Source organism: Stomoxys calcitrans, chromosome 4 (assembly GCF_963082655.1).
Source record: "Stomoxys calcitrans chromosome 4, idStoCalc2.1, whole genome shotgun sequence".
Taxonomy (NCBI): domain Eukaryota; kingdom Metazoa; phylum Arthropoda; class Insecta; order Diptera; family Muscidae; genus Stomoxys; species Stomoxys calcitrans.
This window is the reverse complement of record NC_081555.1, coordinates 21,124,071-21,147,226: the sequence shown is the minus strand read 5'-3', so window position 1 is coordinate 21,147,226 and position 23,156 is coordinate 21,124,071. Positions and strand designations below refer to the sequence as shown.

General features: G+C 35.9%; 1 protein-coding gene across 1 annotated transcript in view; it reads left to right on the top strand.

The window, feature by feature from the left end:
- The window catches only part of LOC106085054 (protein hairless), a 135,369-nt gene that overhangs the window by 98,357 nt on the left and 13,856 nt on the right, over positions 1–23,156 (top strand). Inside the window, 2 exon segments of the mRNA XM_013249083.2 lie at positions 9,768–13,104; positions 13,335–13,406. Of these exon segments, the coding sequence (XP_013104537.2) occupies positions 11,767–13,104; positions 13,335–13,406 (1,410 nt within the window). The 5' untranslated portion in view covers positions 9,768–11,766.

Sequence of the window (23,156 nt, the reverse complement as noted above, 5' to 3'; positions counted from 1 at the left end):
TAAAAGATGGTTAGATTTGGAAATTAAGTGTCGGCAATGTTGACTGCATTAGAAGCGATTAATTATTTTAGTTTCACTAAGGTATGTTTTTACTGAAAGTTGTTTGCCATGTTCATTACTATCAGAAGACAGCCGAGGAAGCACAAATAATGGTTAACTTTAATTAAGATCTCTTCTCCAATAAAGGCCAAGCCGTGGCATAGAATTATTGAAAGATGCCTATTTCAGTTCCGTTATTGGTGAGTTGCAGGGTTTCCCTGTTGTTGCAAACAATCAAATTGTCTTATTTAATCCCTACAATCCAAAATGGTGAGTTAACTAACTAGGTTATGTAGTTGAAATTTTTTCTCTCTTGCACTCTTGTACCCTCGCCACCCACCATGCTTGCATAAAGCGGTGCTATCTATCTACACACACACACACAAACAAATGTACGCTCATGAGGCATTTCAAACATTAGATTTGTATGCCTTGATGTTATTTATGCACGTGTACAATGTGTATATTAAATTATATGAATTTTAAAGCTTAACATTAATGAGGAAATAGATGTAGCATACGCTAATGCAAATAATAAACTTATACAAACACGTGTGTATGTGGCCAAATGCACACACAACTACTCTTTATTCAGTGTTTTTCATTTTTTGTTGTTGTTTTGTTTGTAATTGTTTTTTGTTGAATAAATCTCAACGTTGTAGTATACCGGAAATGTTAACGTCACTTTAAGTGTATGTTGTTGTTGTAAATTTGTTTTATGCAGCTACTGAAAGTCTTGTGGGTGGTGGTAATAGATTGTGCATTTTATCGCCTGACGATAATTAAGTTGTGCTTAATTTAAAAAGAACTTTTTGGCTTTAAAATGGCAGGTTTAGAATAAGAATGTTAATTAATTGATGTTATTATTAAAGAAGGGTTTCTTTACAAGCTTTTCGGATTTATTTCCATAAATATTTTTACATACATACTACGGGTTTGCTGACACGAAATGTTACCAATTTACCACATAATTTGTGTGAAATATTTTTTATTGATTCAAATGACAAAAAAGTGTGGAACTAGTCTAAATTTCAGAATCTATTCAGTTTTGCTCGATATGACAATCTTTTGTCTTTTCTATTGCTCATAATCGGTCAAAAAACCGGTGGCAAGCTGCACGAACCTGGCGAATTTCTGAATATTGTGTTCTCTGACGTGATAAATTTCCCAATTTAGCAATTTGTAAACTCCCAAAATGATCGTATTGACTATGGAACCACCTCAAGGCAACTGTGACCTCCAAGGTCCACTTTGCAATCGTTTTGTTGCTGTTGTAGCCACATTTTCATTGGGAAGTGGCGATCCTCTTCAAACTCCTGTAGGTGAGCAAGTTCGTTCCGATGTGAAGTAAAATGATTAGAAATCTCTATTCTCATTGGAACTGATTCCCTAATAATTTAATAGGCATTTTCGCTCCAAATGAATTCAGTATGTATCAGGGATGGAAAATACAAATTTTAAAATGGTACTAAAAAGGTAAAGTACCTTGGGCCGAAAGAGTACTTTTAAGTTTAGCATAAAGGTTTAAGGAATATTAGAGTTCAGGTATTCAATATATATCTCTGTCTAACCGATTATAGATTACACAATGTGTGAAGGAAATCTAAGTAAAGAACGAGTTTTGGTTGGGAGTCATAATAGAACACTATTTGCAAAATTTCAGCTATATCGGACAAAAATTGCGGCTTGTGAGGGCTCAAGAAATCAAATCGGGATATCGGTTTATATGGGAGCAATAACAGGTTCTAGACCGACTTTAACCGTACTTGGTACGGTTGTTGGAAGTCACAACAGAACTCTATGCACAAAATGCATCAAAATGGGATGAAAATTGAGGCTTCCAGGGGCTCAAGAAGTCAAATCGGGAGCTATACCAGGTTATAGATCGATTTGGACCGGACTTAACACAGTTGGTGGAAGTCGGAACAGAACTCTACGTGCAAAATGTGAGCCAAATCGGACAAAAATTGCGGCTTGCAGTGCCTCAAGAAGCCATATCGGAGATCGGTTTATATGAGAGTTATATCCAAATCTGAACCGATATGGGCTATTTGCAATCACCAACGACCTACATCAATATTTAGTATCTGTGCAAAATTTCAAGCGGCTAGCTCTTCGCATTCGAGCGCTATCGTGATTTCTACAGACGGACATGGCTAGTTCGACTCAGAATGCCGAGACGATCAAGAATACATAACGGAATGACTATATTAGTATACCCCTATCCTATGGTGGTGGGTACAAAAAAGGGAATGATACAAGGGTTTCGAATGGGCATTTATATTATCGGAAAGATCCGTATATTATCTTTAGTTGAAAGTGGTCCGTAGTTTATCTAGTTTCCAGCGCCATGTAGCCTATATATGCTACGTATAAGTATGTACTTATGTAGGTTATACTACACACACACCCATGTGTATCAAATTGCATGCTTATGTTATTTTGTGACTGAGCACAAAAGTCTAGCTGTAATTTAATTGCCCACTCACGTAGATATATGAAGCGAAAGAGAGTGTAAAACGGAAATTCTAAATTATTTGGTTATTATGGTGGCATTAATAAATGAAAGGAAATCAAACCGTATTGAAATCGTTGCTAACTTTGCCGCATAAGTCATGAGGTTATGTTTGTTTGTTCGTGCGAGCACACACACATGCCTTATATACATACGTCTTAACACTGTTATAGAAAAGACCACTAGATGTGACTATATAGCATGAGCATGGTAGATGAAAGGTATACATATAGTCACATTCAAATGTAAATAACACAAATATTATGTGCAAATGTACGTTTTGGTCACATGCTGGTTTTCTGTCTAAACTGTATTTCAGATATAAGTATGACTATTTGGGTTTATAGCAGAGACAGATTTTTGCTAAATTCTTAAGCCGCTATTACATGGGATGCAGTTGTCTTTTGACATGTCACGTTTTGTATTCACATGTGGTTTAAAATGTTTCTCAAATTTGTCAATTTATATACAATTTATCATTTTTGCTATAATATCAGTATGTTATTTTCGTATGCCATAACCTAAAAATGTGAGCAAATCAGATTTTTTATGCATAAAAATTCTTGAAGTTGTGAGAAAGTTGGTTCAATCATAAGCTTATGAAAAACAATTAATTTGGGGATGCTTTTATTCGACTGACAACAAAAACAGCTGATTTCTTTATGTTGTTGTCAGAACGAATAGAACCCGCTTTAAAGCATAGTACTGACGACTTCGACGTTTCGCCTGAACAACTGTCAAAACGCATTATAAAATCAGAAAGGAAGGCAAAAATCGGGCGATGCCGACTATATATATCCAATTCTGAACCAACGTTGATGGACTTCGACGGATGTTTTCGGATGTTTCAAACTGTAATAACTGCGGTTCTCAAATAACAACATTATTGCAAATTACCCAAAATCTGGCGAACATTTGGGAGCTATATATCATTCTGAACCGATTTCGAGCAAACTTCTCAGATATTGGGGTAGTCGCTGGGGAAAGAGTTATGACACATTTTGCCAAAATCGATCAAAAAATGCCATTGCAGGGGCTCTTGGAGCGGAAATCGGCCGATATACATATATGACAGCTATATTTAAATCTGAGCCGATTTGTATGAAATTCAAGAGTCATAAGAAAATCCTTTTTGCCAAATTTCGAGAGAATCGGTTAACAAAAGAGCACTTTATTGCAATATTTCCCAAAATCATTGGAACATATATATGGAAGCTATATCAAAATGTGAACCGATTTCGAACAAACTTCTCAAATAATGTAGTAGTCGTCGAGGAAAGTGTTGTACAAAATTTTGGGAAGGTTGGTCAATAAATGCGCACCGGTAATGTCTAGAGTTATAAGAAAATCCTTCCTGCCAAATTTCGAGAGAATCGATTAACAAATGACCATTTTATTTCATTATTACTGCAAATCGGACGAACATACATATGGGAGTCATATCCAAATCTGAAGAGAGTTTTTCCAATTTCAATAGGCTTCATCTCTAGGCCGAAAAACATGCCTGTACCAAATTCAAATTAACATGGACAGACGGACATAGCCAAATCGAATCAGAATCATTGGGTCTATCTCTCTTCTTTCTGGGTGTTACAAACAAATGCACTAAGTTATAATAGTCTGTACCACAGTAGTGGTGTAGGGTATAAAAATTGTTAACGAAGAAGTGGTACCGAGTTTTATTTTAGTACTATAGAGTGCAATGCTACCAGTGTAGTCTTATGTAGAACATCTGTGGTCATGATTGCCATGATATGCTTTTCACAAATTAGTTTGGCCACTCGCAGAAATCCTCTATTGTGAATGGTAGAACAAAATTTAAACCAATTATTTATACAACTGAGCGCACAAATCTCTGTTGGCAAACCAACAGACTTGCACTGGAAACTTTTTTGCGTTTTATTTTTGCCCTTCACGGCTTATCTATCCAGTACTATAAAAAAACACAGCAAGTATACATTTCACTTCAATTAATTGCAAATATACCCAGCAGTCCAAATGACTATCATGACATAGACTTCAAATATTTCTCCTGACGTGTCTTACAGATTGTTATACAATTTAATTGTCGAGGAATTCTCTAACCGTGTCCACGAACTAAGTAGCCCTAGCACCGGATAGTTGTAAGCACCACACATGCTGGAAACATGGAGGTCCAATTCTTGTGGTGTTCATTGCTGTCACGAGAAGTATAGCTGCGAGCTGCCGGGCGCCCCCACAGGTTGCGGATAGTGGAATGCTCCATACAACACACAACTACATATATGAAAAGATAATCAACGATTTATATGGCTATGTGTCTTCAATGATTTAGCATAGTCTCAGGCACCTTTCTTTTAAGACGTCTTAACGACGCGGCCTGGTGGGATAATTAAACGCTCACGAAATGAGGATATGTATATTAACTATGTCTTAATGCTGTTGTCCTTGCTGTGCTGTTGTTTGACGGGCGAAGAATAGAGTCCGTCGGATTCCTCAATAATTTGAAAGGCTTTTTCACTGCGAATGCAGTCAGTCTAGGCTTTATGTAGAACATCTGTCTTCAGGATTGCCATGATATGTTTTTTACACCACCTGCAGAATACCTCTATTGTGAATGGCAGAATTAAATTTAAACCAGTTATTATAAATAACGGGTTCAAATATTAATAAATTTTTTTGACTTCTTCGTTTTATTGGTATAAAACATACATAAAATAATACAAAATTAAATATAAACAAATTTCTGTACAACAGACTTTCCTTGGGTTTAGTACCCTTAGATTCTACGCTACTTTGCATTTAGACAGAGGCCTGCCGCTTGCCTTTTCTCTTCTTTCATGCAGCTACCTAACTCAACAAATAAAAGCAAGCAAATTGAAATGGGGCCTGTCTTGTGTCTCGATACCAGCGGAACACACAAACAATTCGTTTGCGTTGTATGCCTTAAATTAGATAAGAAATCCATGAGTAAGCCTGTTATAAAATGTGGGCATGATGATGTATGTACATACATGCATACAAATGTATAAACAACATAGTCTACCTTTAATGTTGAATAATCAACAGGGCGGGCTCGTTCTATAAAATCACATGAACATATCGAAAAATATGTGACATGACATCAAATTGGCATATATCGAATAAGTACAGTTAGCTGAAAAATAAAAAAAAAAATATTCATATATATTAATAGATAGGTATGTGACATGATACGAAATTGGCATATTTTGAAAGAGTACAGTGTCTAAAAATTCTTTGTAAGAGATTTGAAAATTGTATGAAAATATCTAGTTCTAGGATTGCCATGGTATGTTTTTCATAAACTAGTGTTGACAACTGAAGCAATGCATCTATTGTGAATGACAGTGCAATAAAAAGGAGTTCCCATATTAGTGAGTTTAAACTTGTATCGGGCAGCACTCATTGATATGAGAGAAGTCTCCCGGCGTTCCTTAATGGAATGTTTATGGGCAAATTTTTAATTTGTATTATTTGCTGTGCTTTATTTTAGTACTGGATAGATAAGCTGTGAATCCCTCTCTTAAACTCCAAGACTATTTGAGATCTTAGTTTGCTGGTTGTTACAGCCCTGATGGCAACTTTACTGTCGGTAAAGATGTTTATACCCGACGTCCTCGCGTTAATCCCATACCACCTCACGCATTCCGTGATCGTCCGGATCTCTGCTTGAAGGAACGTATTATAGCCAGGCAGTCAGAAACAGGTAGCTGTCTCTTGGTGCTCTATGAAGACCTCTAGGCCCGCTGTCCGATAGCGTTGATTCATACGTGTATTATGAACTCCAAACGGCTATACCAGAGTTCCGTCAACCCAAGACTGTGCCGCTAGCAACAGTGTCGTCTCAGATCACAAACTTCTTTCATTCCATTCAAATTTTAATTTTATGTTGGGCTTTTTTCTTCATCACAATCCACAAAATACTGTCCAACATCTGGGAGCCTTCCCGGTACGCAGCCCAGTTTGGCACTTTCAGTTTCCTTTCCAAGTATTTGACCTCGTCGGGCTTTGAAATCTATGTCTGAGGTAGTATGGCACGTCAAATTCGCCTCCCTCTGTCTTTCTCAAGAACAGGGAGATTTCAGACTTTTCCGGGCTAACATTCAGGTTCCTAGATCTAGTATAGTCGTATGGCTTTTCCAAGACCCTTTCGGACCTACACTTTAATCACCGGTTCCTTAGCATATGGTTAATCCAGTCTCACATTGTTAAAAACCCCTCGATATCAATGCATACAGCGAATGGGTACGTCCAGGATATTCACTAAGGTTTAGTCACTTGCGGAAACATGAAGTGGATAGGACCTACGAACATCATTAACATTAGGTGTGTTTTATTTTAATACTATATAGTGCAGGCCAAGGAAATTTGTATGAAAATGGCATCTACTCAGGACAAGGAAGTTTTGGATATATTACCATTGGAGGCTTATGCGGAACATCTGTTGTCAGGATTGCCATGATATGTTTTTCACAAATAAGTGTGGCCACTCGCAGAAATCCTCTACTGTGAATGGTAAAATAAATTTAAATTATACAATTGCGTGCACAAATCTTAATAAATTTTATTTGACTGCTATGGCCACGCAAATATCCCCAAGTTTTGCAAATTTTAGTTATAAATTTTACAAATATTTACATTTTGTCTTCGTATTCTTTTGACAGGTTGGCAAATGGCGTTACCACTTCATGACAAACAAACCGACTTGCACTGGAAACTTTTGCGTTTTAATTTTGCACTTCACTGCTTATCTATCCAGTACCAAAATAAAACACATCAATTGTCACAATCTGCCTTTTGTGAATCACCAGTATCAGTAAAAATAGTTTTTCTCTGACCAAATGTAGCATATTTTACATTAACGAATTATTTTTTCTGTTTATTTCACATCTTTTTAAAATACGACTTGAAATATTTCAATTTTGTACAATTTGAAATTGAATGTGAACAAACACAAAATTAAAAAAAATGCGTGTCGGCTGGCCGTTTGTCGTCACCTGGTGAAGTGAATCCTGTTGTACGTTTTAGCATTGAATGATTCTAATATTTTATGCACAACCTCCTGCAGGGGAATCTCCGACGACTTTTTATCATGCTATCCATAAAACGTTTCGTGGTTTTGAGTAGAAAGGACTTAAACCCCGTTTACACTGCTCTTCAAATCCTGATTTAATGGCTCGATCATCTGTTTTCCCTTTATAAAATCAGCTGATGAAATCCTTAAATCCGGGATTAATGAGCAGTGTAAACGGGGTTTAAGGCTTATATGTCTATAACCTTTGATAGGCATATAGTTATTAAAAAATTTTCACATCTTCATTTCCATAAATTTTCTGTTTTTCCTTTACAAAATCATCTGATGAGATCTTTCAATCCGGATTTAATGAGCAGTGTAAATGGGGTTTAAGGCTTACGTAACTTGCCCTGTCGGGCTTCTGTTAAACCTTACGACGCCATTCACAATAGGTAAAATTAGCCCATATTCCAAAAACCCTAAAATCTGAAAGGCGTATAGTTATTAAAAAATCTTCACATCTTCATTTCCATAAATTTTTCAAGTTTTTTTAAATATATTTAGCTGGTCGTAGGACTTTTACGAGTTTTGATTTTAATCCAATTTTGTAAGGGGGTTTCAATTTAATAGATAATTCCAACGGCAACAGTTATTGTGAATATTGTTAAAGCATTATTGTGAAAATAAATTATTAAAGTAATAAATATTAAGTAAGATTTTTTCCCAACGTTATCAATGTCAAGCTGAGTTTGTAAGCCCCCCAAGTTTTATCTCGTTTTTTTTTGCACTATTCACTCATAAATTTGCTCGCTAATTGATTAAAGATTTTTGGTCGAACTCACGTACAGCCAACACAAGCCAAGATAGATGCAAGGTGTATAGAGAAATTTCATTTGCTATGGCCCCCATTGAATATGACGTCAGGGCAAAAGTGTAATTTGAAATGCTAGTTGGCTAAAGCGAATATTTTCGGAATTTACACGTTGCATATGCGAACATTCGTGCATGCAAAGATATACATACATACATATTTGTTTACAAGTAACCTCCCAATCAAATCAACTTATATAAACCCCCCCGTTTCCCCATAACCAACCAACAACCCTACACCAATTGTTATCAAGCAAAACTTATCTTCATCTATGCATACCATACGTGAATATATGTCAGTTTGTATAACCCAGCGCCGCATAGTACCAAACCTAACCTACCACCACCATTCACTGGCTCACTTAGTTAGTCAGTCAGTCGTTTGCTCACTCAAGCAGGCCCCTTTTCAAAGTAATTCATTCATTTGGTAGAGAGGTACCCAATAAATTGTTGTTGATGATTAAGCAAACAGCACAGAAATCAAACACATTTGGGAATCACCAACCAAGCATGAGTTGAAGGTGCTGGCTGGCTCGATTCTTCTTAAAATGTTTGTGTATACACATGCACATACATATGAAGGTATGTATGAAAATATGAGAAGTTCATAATTATTATATGTACTACATATGTAGGTACGTGTGTAGGCACATATGGGTATATTTTCTTGTTCTTTTCTACAGTTTGACATAGGTATTACTGTGCGAAATATTTCAAAAGTAAACCAGTTTATCAGTTTTCGAATATGGCAACATTGAAAGTTATTGAGAATCTATTGTAACATCTGTTAGCGGAAGGTAGTGAATGGGACTAATGAAAATAACGAAATTTAACACACAGTTAAAATAGCAAAATCAAAGTTGATCACTTTTACTCTTACATCTGTAATATTTGTCGTTATGTCTTTTTGCCTGGGAGTATCTGGTAATCTATGTAGCTGATAGTACCTATTCTCTTAATTTGACCAAGGCCTTCAGTCGTGATATCATATGATAATCACGTCTTAGACATGTAAAAAATATCAACAGTTTTTTAAACGGTAATGAATCCTTCTTGGATTGTAATGTTGTCAGCTAAAAAGAACTGTACTCCCAAAATCTTTAAGGTGGTCTTATTACCTTCTAATCAAATTTATCAGTTATTGTAGCTTTCGCTCTCACTCTTTTCTTCTTCGAATAGCATAGTCTTTCTCTATTTCCCTTTCTCATTTTCCCCCACTCCTCATGGTCTTTAAGCTCCTAGCAACGCTTTTAAAGACATTCCATTTTAATGAAAGAAGTTTAATGCTGGTTCGTTCGTTTTTTTCTTTTTCTTATTTTTCGTTAAAAGTTTTAAGTGCAAAAATACAACGCCAGCAACAACAACAACAGCAGCGCTAAAAGTGAAGGAAAAAACACATAAAAACTCGTATGTACCCCTGAACAAACATACATATATTTTTAAATACATATCGACATCTATATGAATGTAGTGTGTATGTATCCATACTCAAATGCCAAGAGAAACGTTAAACCAAAATACAAAAGAAGAAAAAAAAAAACAACAGCCGTCAATGTACATTTATAGCACAAAACCGACGATACAAAAATCTGCTGCTATACGAAGCGGGGCCTGTCGTTGTCATGAACATTTCAATGAATGAGACTAGCGCCACGACGAAAGCAATAAAACGGCAGCAAGCAGCAACTGAGGAAAATACTTCAAAAAGTGTGTGTTTTTTTTGCTTTACTTGGCACACACAGGCAAAAGCAACAACAGAAGCAAAGTCTCGTGAGTGTCGTTTTCAACGAAAACTCAACATCGTGTTGTGGTTCGGCAATACCATCGTAGTCATTGTTATCGTCGTCGTCGTCGCCGCCGTCATCATCATCGTTCACAGAGGAGGGAATACACACAGATTGGAAAGATAGAGGGACACGCCACTGACAGACAGACGAACGAATGGGCGGGCGGACGTTTGGTGGGTTTCAGAAGAAACACAAAACAATAACAACAAGAACTTAGTTTGCACGAAACTGAAACGATGTCGTAGCTCAACTGCTGCTACAGCGTTCTCTGCGTTGCTTTTGTTGTTGCCGTTGCCACTTTGGCCTGGTGTATAAACGGATAAGTATGGGTCTGGCTCTGCTAAGTAAGAGTGGGTATGTGTGCGTGTGTATATATATACATATATATACTAGGGGGGTACATGGGTTATATTTTCGCTGCTTATTGCCTCTGCCGGTTGCATGTTTGGGCTTGTATGAATTTCAGCAGAAACAACGATCACACTCGTATACTGACTTTGAACGGTGAATGTGTACGTTGGTACGGTTAATAGAGATTGCCCCCAAGAAGAAGCGGCGACGCGCGAAACCTTATTATATTTTGTACACACCACAAAACAAATAAGAAAAAAAATTAATAAATTTTCCCATATTCGAAAAAGGAAAAACATAACAAAGCGCGGCGTGAAAATTTATTTACCAACTAATCATTGCTACAAAATACCATTAAACCATGAATAATTTAAAAACAAAAAGTGAAAAATATATTCATATGGTTTTAAATGAATAAAAAAAAGAAAAAAAATAAATATGTATGCTAATTTGAAGTAATATACCTTTTGTTAAACAAAAAAAGGTGCCAATTAGAAGCATTCGCCCACTTGCTAGTGAAAAAGGGATAAAAAATTCCCTTCTTACAACTCTGTGTGTTAAAATAATTAAAGTTCATGCACCAACAACAACTCTAACGTCAATAATAGCAGTGTAAAAAAAAAGAAAAACGTTGGTTGGCTGGCTGTAAGAAAAGGCTTCAGTGTATATCAGCTAATGTGTGTGCGTGCGTGCGTGTGTGTGCGCCTTAATGTGTATTGCATACACTCAGCACATCGAAAGGAAGAAGAAGCAGCAGCCAAGCATACGTACAACAACTAAAACAAAATGCAGTTACTGGTTACTTGAAATTATTTTGACAAAGAAAGAGCATTACCAAAATCATACAAGAGTAAAAGAGAGCGCGGGAGCTCCCCAAGTGTGAAAGTATATGTAAAAGTAAAAAATAAATTCAAAAGCAAAAAAGATTTACAAGAAATTGAATAAAAATAATTAAGAATATTAAAACAAAACAAACATAAATTCAAAATCAACATTTCTGTGTTTGTGCAATTTAGCCCAACCTCCCCTTAAAAAATGCTCAGGCCTCTGCAGTGTTTACCCTGAAATTGGATAAGCAAAAAAAATCAACATCAAAAACAAGAATAATTAGTTTTCATTTTTCACACTGCCGCCTGCCCTTCTCATCATCATACATCCTTATTACTTAATACAACAAACATTAACACATAATGTCTGCCGACATTGAAATCACCAGTGTTTTGGGTGCCAATGGCCAACCACTGCCCATACATGGCACCGGCTTGGGTTCCACCTGGTCGGCTCCCGTTAAACAGGAACGTGCCGATGATGCTGAAATTCAAGAGTTGGCCGCCAAAATGAAAGAAGCCCAAAAAGATGCTTTAGCCAAACAACAACAACAGGCTGCTCAGATGGCCTCGCGTCAGGCCTTGGCCAATGGTCAAATGCAACCGCCCGTCAATGCCAATGGCCAAACGAATATTCTCAATTACCTAAATCGTGCACAAAAACCCGCAAATGGTGTAGTGGGGGCGGCCAATGGTCGCTCATCCAGCACTGACGATAAGAAAGCCCCCAGCGACGAAGAATCCCAAAAGGGGCATTTTGGTTGGACTACTTTTGGCAAAACCTATATACCCTATATCTATAGGCAAACAGAGAAATACTGTTCGGTTCGCATGATCGAATTGAAATTGCTGGGCAAATATCTTAATTGTCTGCATCCGGACATCTATTCCAGTTGCACGTGTGTGCGTTCCTATTACATTACCGAAGCCGAGGCCCGCCTTTTTATTGAAATAAATCAAAAGCATTGTGATGGAGAATTCGGACGAGATTTTTTCACCCAAAAGGATTTAGTTGTTCGCCTAACGGATGCCTCAAAGTTCTACCAATTCCTGGATATATGTTATCGTAAACTTATCTCGGGCAGCAAATCGCCCTCAGAGAAATGTGGGTTTATACGCATTAACAAAGAATCGGTGGTTCCATATACAGTGCGCAATGGCGAACAGGTTGTGCCTCTCTTCTATTTCGAGGGCGAAACCGAAAATCTCAAACAAAAGGCTGATCTGTTGTCCGGTTGGGATTTGGCCTATTTGAAATTCTGTTGCAAAGTGCAAGGCATACGCAATGAGTTGTTTTCCAGTGAGAATGTGGCGGTCATCAGTCTAACCGACATCAAAAGCTATTTTCCCAATGGCACTGAATTTGAGGATTATTGGCCCAGCAAAGTCGTAGACTCAAATCTGCTAATAGGCAATCGTTCGAATGCAAATAATTCAGTTAATTGGACACGGCAGCCTTCACAGCCTCCACCCAAAGTTATTTCCCAATCGAACCTGCAACAAAAGCAACAGCAACATTCCTCGGCAGCAGCAGCGGCGGCTGCAGCTGCTCATCATCAACAACAAGTCATGAAAAGGGGCTCGGCTGGCCAAGCGATGAACGTTTATAACAATACTCAAAATATTTTGCAACAACAGCCAAATGCAGCAACAGCCCAACGAATGCATTCGAATGCCTTGGCGGCACAAGCCACAGTACAGGTGCTTATTTTTCTTCTTCCTCCTCCTCTACTTTTATCTACATATTCTTCAAGACTTCTCTTAGCATACAGTACACGGCAACAGAAAGAACATCTGTCCTGTGTGCCGCCTGTTCCACTGCAACAACTGTTACTAAATGAACACCTTTTTTTTCTTTTTTTTTTCAATTCCTCTTACGTTGGTTACTTTAACGCGTATGGTGAATATAAATGATGCTACTACATCATCAGGCTTTAGCAAATGCTCCTTGGATGTCACAACAGCAAAACAATCTTATACATGCTCAAATGTTAGCTTCACAGGTGAGTTGATTAAACGTTTGTAGTAATTTTGAATTGGCTAGAGAGTGATAGCAGCCCAACTTCCTTAAAATAAATGCCTTGTGGACAACTTCTTTAACAAAATATGTCGCTATGTCACAAACCAATTGGAATTGAATATAGGCTTTGAACTGGAAATCAAACGGAAAATGTTTTTGAGGTTATATAGGTAGCTAACATAAATGTTACTTCAGCATCATCTTTAGTCTCGATTGTATAGTAACTTCAACCAAGCTGAATTTATTCCGAAAGACCCCAATATCTTTTTTCCATCAAACGACAAGAAACAGGTTTTTGCGGCACAATTTTAGATAAGCACTACGTAGACATGTTTACACACAGATAAAGGTGAACTCAGAAAAAAAATTCGATGGCACTTTAAACATGCCATCAAATGGGCGAGATTACGAGGGCCCCGTTATAATGTAGACGTTGGCGAAACCACTTTGCCATCATCCTGCTGTTGTTTTCAAACGAATATTTTGTTGTCTAACATTTGGAAAATAAAACAATTGAGTTCTGGTCGATAACAAGGTATACACTAACCCCTGTGGTGGTATAATGTAATCTTATAAAATTCATTTTATGTACCCTTCAGTTTCCGAAATAATTGCTTTACAATTCTTGGTAATGGGTGTGTGTGTGCGTTTGTTAAAAGCAAGTAGAGATGAGACTACCCGGGCCCCATTTGCCAACAATTGCTTTTCACACTGGGGGTGTTTGGTGGTACATATTGTACTTCCAAAGAGCCATGCATGTACACCCAACTGAATGTAGAGTGTGAGTAAGTATGCTCTTGGAGTATTTTAGGGATGAAAGCATTTTGGGTCGAGCTACAGTTGACTTTTATTAAAGTTACCCAAATAGGAGATCCAAAATAGATATTTTATTTACTATTACAAATTTTCTGGCAACCTAATTTATCAGAAAAATCCATAAATTTTTTAGAAATTTGGTTCAATTTTGGTTCAAATAAAGCAGGCCCATTAATAGAAGGTTACGTCACTTGCCGACATCGAAAGTGGAAAGACCTCTTGAACATTAAGGACGTCACAAAAGTGCCAATTAAAAATGACACAAATTAGAGAAAACTTAAACAAGAAAAGAATGTAAAAAAGAAACAAGTAAGTTTACATCCTCAATGGGAAAAGCTGTTCAAAATTTAAAAAAAAAATTGTATGTCAGCTGATCGCTTTTCGCAAACTTGTTAAGTGAATCTTGCAAATAAATCAGTTTTAAATCTGAATGCCTGCCGATTGATGTCAATCGTCCCTATTGTCTGCTTGAGCCACCTTTAGAGGGCGCATCTCAGCCGCTTTGGCTTAACTTTTTCACGTGGAGTTATGGTATGACATCTAATATTCATGCTACATATGGGTTTACAACTAGTTATAACTCCCATATAAACTGATTTTTGTTCACAACTAGTTAAAACTCCCATTTCAACCGATTTTGTCTTTATTATACCCTCCACCATAGGATGGAGGTATAGTAATCTAGTCAATTCGTTTGTAATACCTCGAAATATTGTTCTGCGACCCTATAAAGTATAAATGCTTACGATGATATGATCGTTATGACATTTTTAGAAGATTTAGCCATGTCCGTCCGTCTGTGGACGTGATGATAGCGTCCAAACGCATAAAGACAATCACTTAAAACTGGCACACATGCCTTTTATCGATGTAGCTTGTTGTTGTTGTTGTAGCAGTGTGTTCCACACTGAAGCGGCAGCCCTTGTCGATGAAGGACTTCATCGGGTCAATCCGGTACATACAACCGGCTGCCATGGGATTGATCGGTGTAGGTCGTTGGGGATTGCAATTGGGTCATATCGAATCAGGTTTAGGTATAGCCCCCATATAAACCGATGCGTTCAAATAAACCCATAACCTGATATAGCTCCCATATAAACCGATTTGATTTAATTAGTACCTAGAGTGTGCAATTCTTGTTAGATTTGGCTAAAATTTAGCACAATGCCTTCTCCTATGACATTCAACATCAATGCAATGTATAGCCTGATTGGATCCATAACCTACTATAGCTCCCTTGTAAACCGAACTTCTGATTTGACCTATTTAGCCCCTAGAGGGCGCAATTCTTAGACTAATATCTCGATTTGACTTCTGGAGCATCTACAGGAAGCAATTCTTATCCAGATGCATAAAAACAATCCTTGGAATTTTTTTTGTTTGATTGCCACTAGCAATTCTTTCTTTGCTTTTAGAGAGAAACTGCAAAAAACTTACCCCATGCGATTCAAGTTGGAGGGTATATAGACTCTGGTCTGGCCGAATTTAGGTGGAGCACCTACAGGAAGCAATTCTTATCTAGATATATAAAACAATCCCTGGGATTTTTTTGCTTGTTTGCCATTATTCTTTTTTAGTCTTTGTTTTTAGAGAGAAACTGCAAAAATCTTACCCTATGCGACACTTGTTGGAGGGTATGTAGACTCTGGTCCGGCCGAATTTAGCTAGCTATTTCTGAATGTTGAAAGTGACCATAATTGTCGTCAAACACTCCATTAGAACCTGCAAGACTAGAAACCATATAACAGGGCAGAATCCCATGTTATATGGTTCCTAGTTTTGTAGGTAGGTCTGTAAATATGCCTCAAATCACAAGCGTAGAGAGGAAAGTTTGCATTAGGCGATGCTAACATTCATTGCTTGGCTTAACGGCAAACATTTCTATTGTACTGCAACGGACTACATTGCAGTCTGCCAATAGAGCATAGTTTGTTTAAACCGACTACCAAACAAACGTACGTTTTGCCCTAATGTTTATGAGCATTCAAATTATTTCGCTGTTTTTTAGCGTTTCTTGTGTACTTCACAACTTGTTTTGTTTTTATTTTCTTATAAAGTCATGAACTCAAAAGCAATTAAAACATTTTCTCAAAAGTTTTTATTGTTGGTATGGATACAAATAAATCTTTCAATATATTTTTGCGAACAATGTTTTTCATCCAAAAAAATTTCTCATTGAAGTTGCTAAAAATAAGCTTTTTTATGACGTGTCATTTTTGTAATTCTGAACACACACAAAACTGTATCTGTGTGTGTGTGTCTGTGTATGTAGGGGATATTTTGGTTTTCGTTTAATTTCATTGTTGTGTCGGTCTTTTTTTGTGTGCCAAGCAGCATAGCAAAAAAATGTTAGAAAGGTATAAACAGACAAGCCGAAACTCTTATACAGACATAGACTAAAGCAAAATCTAAAAGAAGTTGGCCTACTTATTGTAAACATTAGTAACTACATTTCTACTGCCATGCCGCCTCCCCCATACTTCATGTCCCCAACCCACCATAAGAATATTCATTTAGTCATTGTGGTGTGTTTTGTCTTTAGTCTGTCTGTGAATTGTGGGGCTTACAACAGACGACGGATGTACTTGTATGTTTGTGTGCATATGTGTCTAGTCGGAGATATTCTGCTAGTTTTCTTTTGATACAATATAGCAACAACCTGCTTCAACATACACATACGTACATACAAACATCCAGGCAAACCACTTGTACAATTACCTTTAACAGCTTTGATAATAACTTATGCGGTCTTCATACACTATTCTCTTAACTTCGCAGACAACAAGACGAGTATGAAATAGAAATAAACAAAAAAAAAATGCAAAATTCATTAATGAGAGTAAAAATAGTTAGTGTTGTTTTTTTTGTGCATTGGCTTCCAGTTGTAGATATGTTTATGCAGTTTTCTAATGCAATTACAAATAAGAAAAGTAATAGTTGAATAGTTGTATATGCATTCCTCGTGATACATTTGGAAGCAAAAGTTGTAAGTGAGAATACGTTTGACAAGTTGACAATTAATAAACAGCGATCAGCTGTTTTTGGATTTAGCATAAACTAGGTTAAGGCAATTGTTTTGGCGTTACTACATTTAATTTGATTTAGTAACTGACGAGGAAATAGTTTAATATTTGTAGGTTAAGTAGGTTGTAAAATTTTAATTTTAGTTTCTATGGCATTTATTCTTGTATGTACCGAAAATGAGTAGCATCTAATATTGACAAAGCATTTTCTCTAAAGCTATATGAAAAGTGGGGGAAAATGGCTTTGTTTTAAAAAATTGAGATTTTCGGGTGCTCGAGAAGTCAATTTGAATGAACCGTTATTATGAGAGATTTGACCCCATTATGTAAAGTTTGGATGGTGGAGCTTTATTTATTTGAAAGATAAAATGATAAACCTCTAGTAGAAATTTGCAAGCTCTCAATCACCAAACTCTCAAAATTTAGCTTGCTCTCACGAACTCTCCCGCTGCTCTTCCAGTAACAATTTGTACAATTTTTTGAGTACACGAACACACTTTTAATCTGTTGGCCCACACAGCAGATTTTATGAAACAGATGATTGAGCCATTAAAACAGGGGCTTAATTACGGCATGCGTGAACGAGTAAAATTGTTCGAAATCACTCTATTGTGAATTATATATTTCTTTATTGAATGACAATTTTTGAAATTTAGGAACTCGAATATTTTAATCGGTCATGATTTATAAAAAAATTGAAAATAAAATGTGTATAAAAGTGGTATAACATCCTTTAAATACGAGAGAAATTGCATTCGATACGAAAGCGCACTCGATCACGTATGCGGTAATTCGGCCCCAGGTTTTAATGATCAGTGTAAACGTGATTTTGCAGAGAAGTTTAGTTTTGCTGAATACCTCACAAAGTGGATATTCACGGCTGGATAGTGAGGATTCCAAACCAATATTCAGTGTCATAGGTGGACAAGGTAAACTGCACAACGATATCGCTAAGTTAGTAGACAACTGCACACAATTTTTGAATTTTGTAAAAAAAATGCTGCATAAAATTTTCTATAAACATGCTTTGGCTGAGGTTGTTATTGTACGTTTACATTGGCATTTTTATGATCTGGCTGGAACTAAATCCAAAAAACCTGTCCGTTTACACTGCGTTTTTGGGGATTAAAGTAACATACACAAGCGTACATGCGTTTACATGTGATACACACATCCATACACAATTCCTGACAGTTGTATATTTTAGTATTTTTATCGATTATTCAGCCATGAAATCGGCTTTATTTGTGATTTAAAAATAAATCCTGCAAAAATGGGATTTATTTTAGTATGGTAAAACCTACAAAAAAGGATTTAGCACTTAAATCTTGAAAAGCCCATAAATCGGGATTTAGTGGCCAATGTAAACGTACTTTTACTATCTAAGCAGCTGTCTTTGTAATCAAATAGTAATTATTCACAATAGAATATATTTAATTCACAATTTGTATATAACATGAGACAAAATATGGTGTGGCGACCAAGCAGGCGAGTATATAATCTTTATAGCGCCTTATACTCGACATTGGTGGTATACCATCCATAATAATAATAATAATAAAATTCAATTGTCGTTTGTTGTCTTTAAAAAAAATCTCACTTCTTAATTTGTTTGGGCTTGTTACAGACGGTCATATGAATCAACTCATATATGTATATGCGTTGCGTCGATTGCCCTTAAGGAGTGATCAATGCGAGGACATGTAAATAGTTTTCTTTGTGCATTGTGATCAGAATTTGACTATCATAAACAACTGTTGCTGCTTTTAATTATTTATTATTCACAATAGGGCGAATTTGACGAAGGTTTTGTAAATAAAATAATATTAACATACAAATACGAGTACATAGGGATATTCGTATCGGGGTACATAAGAGTCCTACCCCTAGTCCTAGTTGAACAAAAATTCAATTGGACGTTTTTAAAAGTTTTCTTTATAAAAATTTTTGAACAAATGGTCCAAATAAATAAATTTTGATAAGATTTTGAATATGCTATGCAAGGAATGGTTATCTACCCGATATTTATAGAGTATATATGGGTATAAATGGCCATCTCTAGCAACGACAGCTGTTGCTATTATCAGATAGTTGTTATTACATTCACAATGGTTCATATTGAACATAGGTTTTGTATATAACAAGCGTGTAGGAGTAAAGGCCTTTTATATTTTGGAAAATGTTAACAAGAAAACACGACAGACATTGAAAGTCATAAAATATTTGTATTATTCTTTTCAAAGGAGGGTGAAAAGACGTGCTGTTATTTTTTCATGGCAGCAGACAAAACAATTTCTGTAAAGGGAAATTATATGTTTCAAGATATCTATCGTGTTGGTTGTTGCTGTTGTTGTTGTAGCCTCTTGTGTGGGACAGCTATGCTTGGCAAGCATCTATAGCAAGATTGTTCCGAGGCATTCGTTGTCAAATTTGGATGCATTCTGCGTTATGAGGAAACATTCTCCTAATGACAACTTCCCAGATTAATAAACCATTTATAAACCGGTCTCCTTTTATGTTATTATAATAAACTATTTTAACCGATACTCTGTCATTGTTTTAAACAATTACAACCTTGTGTGTAGTTAAGTAGCTTGTAGTTGCAGTGTTGTGTGGTCTTTACATGTATTGTGTTCCTTAAACATACATTTGTTGAATAATTGCCTTCACTATTTCTTTTTTCTTGTAATTACCTATAGATGAATTTACATCTAGCCTATTCCGATTCCCGCAATTACAACACTGTAAATCCCTCCAATCCCACAAATTCCTCCATACAACGTTTAACGGCAGCAGCAACGGCAATGGCAGCGCCTGTCAATAACGCTGGAAAACGTATACGGCAAAGGCGTTAATCATTATTACTTTTAAGGCACACGAAACCTAAGGATGATTTTATAACAGAAAAAGGAAGGATATGACAAAGTTGTTGATAAACAACTAATGCGAAACATGAAGACAAAAGAAATGCCCTATTATGTAAAATCTAAACAAAAAAAGTCGTAGGGGATATTCTTTGCTATATTGCCGCAGGAAGGCTTATTTTAATGGGAAAAATTCCATTTTCATAATTTTCGTTTTTAATACAAAATATATTTATAGAATATTGACTAAGATATGTTAACTGTACTCTATAAATCCAACTAGGAACATAATAAATTTTACACAGCAACACATACATGACAAGGTATTTCGCTTTTTTAGATTAGTTTTTTATGTGGATACTTTCCAAGAAGGATACAAGAAAGTCATAGTTTTTTATACATTTTGAGAAATCTTTTGTATTTAATTTTATATAAAATCACAAATATTTGTTCCAAATTTAGCCCGAAATCTTGCGAAGCTTGCCATGTCGATAATCGAATGTGGAATTTAAACGATATCAAATTTATTTAAAACGTTTCTATCTGTTTTATCCAGATGTTACTAAACAGCTGTAGCTTATATCATATACGTTTCATTCACAATAGCGCGTATGTGTAGATAACGAGATCCACTTAACAATGTTAAGCCAACCGATCAGCCATTAAGGTTGCAGATAACGAGAGAGAAAAACTAAAACCGTCTTAATTTTTGAAAGAATATTAAAAAATACCTAAAGGGTGATTTTTTTGAGGTTAGGATTTTCATGCATTAGTATTTGACAGATCACGTGGGATTTCAGACATGGTGTCAAAGAGAAAGATGCTCAGTATGCTTTGACATTTCATCATGAATAGACTTACTAACGAGCAACGCTTGCAAATCATTGAATTTTATTACCAAAATCAGTGTTCGGTTCGAAATGTGTTCATTCATGTGTTCAGCGATGAGGCTCATTTCTGGTTGAATGGCTACGTAAATAAGCAAAATTGCCGCATTTGGAGTGAAGAGCAACCAGAAGCCGTTCAAGAACTGCCCATGCATCCCGAAAAATGCACTGTTTGGTGTGGTTTGTACGCTGGTGGAATCATTGGACCGTATTTTTTCAAAGATGCTGTTGGACGCAACGTTACGGTGAATGAACACATTTCGAACCGAACACTGATTTTGGTAATAAAATTCAATGATTTGCAAGCGTTGCTCGTTAGTAAGTCTATTCATGATGAAATGTCAAAGCATACTGAGCATCTTTCTCTTTGACACCATGTCTGAAATCCCACGTGATCTGTCAAATACTAATGCATGAAAATCCTAACATCAAAAAAATCACCCTTTATAACACAAAAGCTCAACAGACATTGCGATTTCTATAATGCAACTATTTTAGGTTCCTGTTTTCTTTTATCTTTCGTCCTGTAACTGCAGACATAAATCGTGTTTAGTTGCCAACGGCATCTTATGTTGAGCCTAAACTTGTTCGGACTGAGCTTTAATTTGTATCGTACAGCATTCATTGAATGTGGATAGTATCCTCGCTGTTACTTAATGTAGTGTTAATGCAGGCAATTTTGCAATTTATGGTTTAAATGCAAAGAAATTTACAAAATCGTTTGGGATCTTGCTGACCCATCTCTTTTGCTCATTCACAACATCATTCACAATCACCCAGTCAAATGTTTATTTTTAATCGTTGCAATACTGCCATTGAAAAGAGTCACATTTGACAGCCATGTGTTATAATGTTTACGACAAGAAGTCCTTCTATTTAGTTGACTTTCTTAAGTTCTAAGCAAGCGTGCTCAACCCTAAATAGTATATCAAAAAAAAACCATATGGTATTTTTTTAGGTACATTGATAGTAGCCCTGAATGCAGCTGTTTGAAAAATATAAATATATACTATAAACTTAGCTTGAATTTTGCAATATCCACCGAGGAGTTAGTCATTATTTTATTATAAACAATAAACACACATGTTTAAAAAAAAACTTTGTATGTATGTATGCATATATGCATTAAACAAAATAACAACTAAGTTTTTAACCAGTATTATAAATATTTTTGGCTCTCCAAGGCCATTTAAATACAGAGTATAGCAAATAAATGCTGGTCATTTTTGTTATTATAACAACAAAATAGAAACATTGAAAGGTTAAAGCAAGCACCAAAAATTTTTACATTTGGGAAAAAAGAAAATGATTTAAGTTACTAACCCTAATATTACTTACCATAATCATATTTACACCACAGTGGTGGTGTAGGGTTTTGACAAGTTTTGAAATAAATTAAGAAATGTTTAAAAACTTTCGAATTAAGAATTTACCAGATATATTAAATAAAATTTAAATTTCTAAAAAAAATACCTATTATATTCCTTTTTTTGAAGGTACTTTCTTTCAAAGTTTAAGGAAATCTTTTAAATGTACTTTCTAAAGAAGTTTGTTGGTAAACATAAACATAACATGATAATGTTCAGTAACGGCAATAAAAGGTTTTTTTGTAGCAGCAATTTACAGCATCGAACATATGATTTTTGAAACCAGTTGTCTTATTCAAATAAAGTTTGTTCTTAGTCTCCTGCAAGTTTTTACTGGAAAAGTGCGCGAACAAACCTCATATGTCTAATACGACACTTTGCGAAGCTGGCAGTTGCAATGATTAGAAATGAAGAAAATTGACCGGCAGTATAATTGTGAATGAACGAAGTTATTGTGAATTAAAAATATGAATTAGGTAAAGTTTAACCGATGTTGTACGTGTTTAGCGTTTGATGTGTGTGTTTTATTGGTAACGAGAGCAGTAATTGTTTACTGTTTTTAAGGTCTCTGGAAGGTTTTTATTAGATGTCTATAACCAAACAGTCACTAGATTAGTTAAGGATATAGTGGCACCCTGGAATCAGATTCACTTGAGACATTTGAGTTCATTGTGATATGTACCACATGAAACGAAGAGGGAATATGCCTTTTACTGCCCACCGTTGAACCAGTCAGATAGATTTAAAAAGTCCCATAACTTGCGAATGTTAAAATT